General features: G+C 37.7%; 1 protein-coding gene across 1 annotated transcript; it reads right to left on the bottom strand.

The window, feature by feature from the left end:
• Positions 1 to 843: 843 nt before the first annotated feature.
• Positions 844 to 3,429, bottom strand: LOC137718661 (uncharacterized). The gene has a single exon (XM_068458212.1). It carries the CDS (start codon positions 2,898 to 2,900, stop codon positions 1,662 to 1,664), a length of 1,239 nt encoding a protein of 412 aa, XP_068314313.1. The 5' UTR covers positions 2,901 to 3,429; the 3' UTR covers positions 844 to 1,661.
• Positions 3,430 to 4,004: the final 575 nt, after the last annotated feature.

Genomic DNA, 4,004 nt, shown 5'->3' with positions numbered 1-4,004 from the left:
CTATATATAATCGATCAATTAAGTGAGGTTTGGGGAATTCCAGCACTTTGTAATCCATGTAATTATTTGTTGAATTGACAAGTGTATATGTATGGTTCACATTTTATCCATTTGTTATTTACATAATGCGTTACGAATTTTGGTATATTATCTATTCGGCTCATTTGATGCTCACAATTTCTTAATTATTAGTACAATTGTTGTGGAACACGTTTGACATCCACAAGTTAAATTAAGAAAAAGTAACGAGAAGAAATATGAGACAGACAAGATCAAATCAATGCAAAAATTTCTGGAAATAAAACTAAAAATGTGCATATCAATTTTATGGACTTTTCTGCCTTCTTTATCTCTAAAATCAAGCATAGTTCGATCTCTTTGATTAAATTACTACACATGTTTTTAGTTTTAATTCTGTAACGAATTGTGCTTAATTTTCTGAAATTGGTGATGTTCTTTCCTAAACCCATTGTTTAATTGTGCTTAATTTTCTGAAATTGGTGGTGTTCTTTCCTGAACCCATTGTTTTCTCCATGTGATTTTCTTCGGAAAAGTTTAGTGAGACCCTAGCCCTTTTTCTTGGAATAAGTTAATGGAATTATCATTTGTTCTCAAGAAAAACATTAGTGATCAAATTGAAAATCCTAAGAACCTGGTTTTATGATTCTTAAACCTAGTGAAGCTAAAGATAATAGCAAGATATATGGAAGCTCTTTTACCACAATACGGAAGGAAATTGGGGTAATGAGCACAAAAACTAGTGATGACTCTCATGATTTATGATTGCGGCAGGTAAGGATTCCCCAAACCTTTGCCACCAACAGCTCCATCATAACTTCTATGTTTCAAAAGTGCACGAGATAGTAACACAATGATGAAACAGTGTGTGTTAGCAGATTCCAACGGTAAGAATTAGTTAGTAATAAAAGGTTACTAACAAAGCCAGCTAAAAGGAAAGAAACGTACAAAAACCCATAACTCGCTCAGCAAACAATCAATTAGACATCATACATTAAACCTATTCACTTAATATTCATAGACAAATAATCTAACATCGAGCTTGTAGCTTGTAATACGTAATATGTTTTAACTCAACGGCAGGAAAATCTCCAGGCAAATATCTCCCATCCGTCCATCCGCAGAGCATCGACTTTTCTAATTATTCTTATACTGTCTGTTTATTTTTATTCCATATGTGTATATATTCTCTTTGCAGTAGTAACCAAAGCACATTTTTTTAAGACTTAAAAAGTGATTATCAATGGCGAAAATACGATAGGAATGAATATATACTTTGTAAGTTGTAATACAATAAAAGAAAGAAAGAAAAAACTGGTACTGTAAATACATACCCTACAAATAAATCCCAGCTACATATAATAAATTAAGAAGGTATGGTACCTAGCTAGCTATATACAACTGTATATAATTGAACTACCGTTGATGCGTCATATTAAGTATTGTCACGGTATCATAATTGGTTAAGTCATTTTTCGTCACTTACCTCGATTTTTTTCTCACTGCAAAATGATTGAATGGTGAATGATAAAAAGAACAGCAGCTATCTATGTAGGTTCTTCGTTATCACCACCACCACCACCGCGACCAATGGCTCTCTTTCAAGCAGTAGTACTAGTACCAGCAGCTAGATTTAACATTATCTAGTGATCTGAATTAGGAGAAATCCACGAGTCCACCGCACCTTCACCTCTAGTAGTAGAATTAACATTGCCCATCTCCAAACACTTGTCCAAACTAGGCCTCAAATGGTGATCATGTGATGATAATCCCCCATCCCTTGATCCAAGTACTCCATGATCCCTCCAGCCGCCATTCCCATCTGAAGCTGCTACATGACTGTCGTCTATTGATCCAACACCATCACCACCGAGCTGGTTTGTGTTAACATATGGTGATGATCCATGACGGTTCGGACCCAATTGGTCCTCAAGTGATGAATGCATGGCCAAATTATCAATTACTCCCCGGGGGGTAGGTCTTGACCCAAAATTAGGCACATTGATTGAAGAATGGAATGGAGGAGGCTGCTGTGGTAGGGATTGGAATGTGAGAATAGGGTTTTGCATGCTTTGGAAGAGGCCTTGATTTTGATGATGATCAGATAGTAATTGGTAATTAGTTGAACTGAAATTAACATTGCTATTATTACTAGTAGTAGCAATATTAGTAGCATCAACCATAGTACTAATACTATTGCTCATCATCATCAACAATGAAGAATTAGAATTAGAAGAAGGAGAGAGAAATGGGGCTGGCTGATGGACCTTTTGAGCCGAAGGACGTAAAGGGTAGAGAGGTGACCTTATTCCGGAGCCAAACATTTCGAGTCTTCGAGCGTATGGTGATGAGGATGAAGCTGAAAATGGGGGTGCTGGGATACCAGTGAACTCCTGCACCATTGCCCGAAAATTAGACGTGTCGGTGGTGAGAACGGTGGTTGGTGCCCTTCTAGAAGCTCTTGTCCTCTTCTTCGTGTTTCGGGTGGCAACGGTGTTGGTCTGTCCTCCTCGTGCTTCGGTAGTAGTTGATGAAGGTTGTGGGTTGGGAATGGGGTTGGTGGAGTTGGGTTGATTGGTTCTTGGGCTGAGGATGAAATTTGGGTTTGATGAGTTTGATTGGGGATGAGACAATGTTGTGTGGAAATGATCATAAGTGTAATTACTAGATGAGAGATGATGATCAAAAAGTGTTGTGGTAGTGGGTGGGTGGTTTTGGTATTGAGAAAGGAGAGATGGGTGTACTGTTGGGTCGGAGGAAGCAAATAAGTGGCCGGTCGGAGAATTCAAGTAAACCGGGATCGAATCGGGTCTAGAGATTTCATGGTCTTGAGCTTCACCACCACTTGAAGATTGCATACTTCCACTATTACCAGAATCCATGGCTACTATGAACAAGAAGATGGAGATGGTCACAAATTATTTGGAGAGAGAGAGAGAGAGAGATTATGAGGGTAGTGGGAAAAAAGGCATGGTGAAGTGAATGGAAGACTGATACAAATATTTCATATCTCCTTGTCTAAGAACAGCTTTTTGAGAGAGGGAGAGAGAAAGAGGAACGTGTCTTTATCATGAAGCCCTGAGATCTGAAATTGGAAGCAAAATCTTTTCCTTGTCTTTCAGTTGGAGAGCCAAAAGTTTCTATTAAAAGAAGAGAGAATATAAAAACTGATGGATGGATGGATGGATCGGAGAGAAGGAGAGGGTCTCCTTTTCTTCTTTCTTTTTGTTTTTTGATTTCTTTGGGAACTACTTTTTTCTGTGATTCTTTTTTCCCTATATGTTTTGGAGGGCTGAACTGCTAGGGTTTCAGAGAAGCAAAAGAGAGATGAAAGAGGAACGAAAGGTTTATTTATTTAGTCTTTCTGCTCTTGAGACAAAGAGAGAGGGGGCTCAATTCTCAAGCCTTAGAAAGATCCTCTATCTCTAGAGAGAGAGAGAGTGCTGGGTGGGGTCGCCATTGGAGTAGGAAAAAGGAGGGTGCCGGTGGCTGGCAGCGGGTCAAATTCAAAGTGAGAGAGAGAGAGAGCGAGAGAGAGAGAGAGAGAGAGAGAGAGAGAGGATGACTGTGAATTGTGAAAGGAAGAAAGCGATATGAAAGTTAAAGGTTGGAAATTCACAAAATTAATTTACCAAAAAATAATTTTTTATAAAGGAATTTGGCAAAAATAATTGAATTATACTGTTTTCTTAAGAAATTAAATTGAATTAAAAGTGAAATGAAGAATTTGCTAGAAACTAGAAAGTAGAAACAAGGAAAGAGGCGGGCTGACAACTAAATTGGGCAGAAGGCTAGAAGGGAACGAAACTGCTACTTTCCCTAGGCTCAATCTATATCGCTATTACTGTTTGTTTGTTTTTTTTTTTTTTTTTTTTTTTTTTGGAAAACTATCGCTATTACTGTTTTGAAACTTCTCCTGTCTTATCTTTTTGCCTATGTCTTTCATGTTTACACTGAAAATAATTATCAAATGAACTAATTTAGGT

This window comes from Pyrus communis, chromosome 15 (assembly GCF_963583255.1).
Source record: "Pyrus communis chromosome 15, drPyrComm1.1, whole genome shotgun sequence".
Lineage (NCBI taxonomy): Eukaryota > Viridiplantae > Streptophyta > Magnoliopsida > Rosales > Rosaceae > Pyrus > Pyrus communis.
Note: the sequence above shows the minus strand (reverse complement) of the source record. Positions and strands in the feature narration are given on the sequence as shown.

Coding starts and splice junctions, on each gene's coding strand:
- LOC137718661 (XM_068458212.1), bottom strand. CDS start 2,900: ATGGATTCTGGTAATAGTGGAAGTATGCAATCTTCAAGTGGTGGTGAA.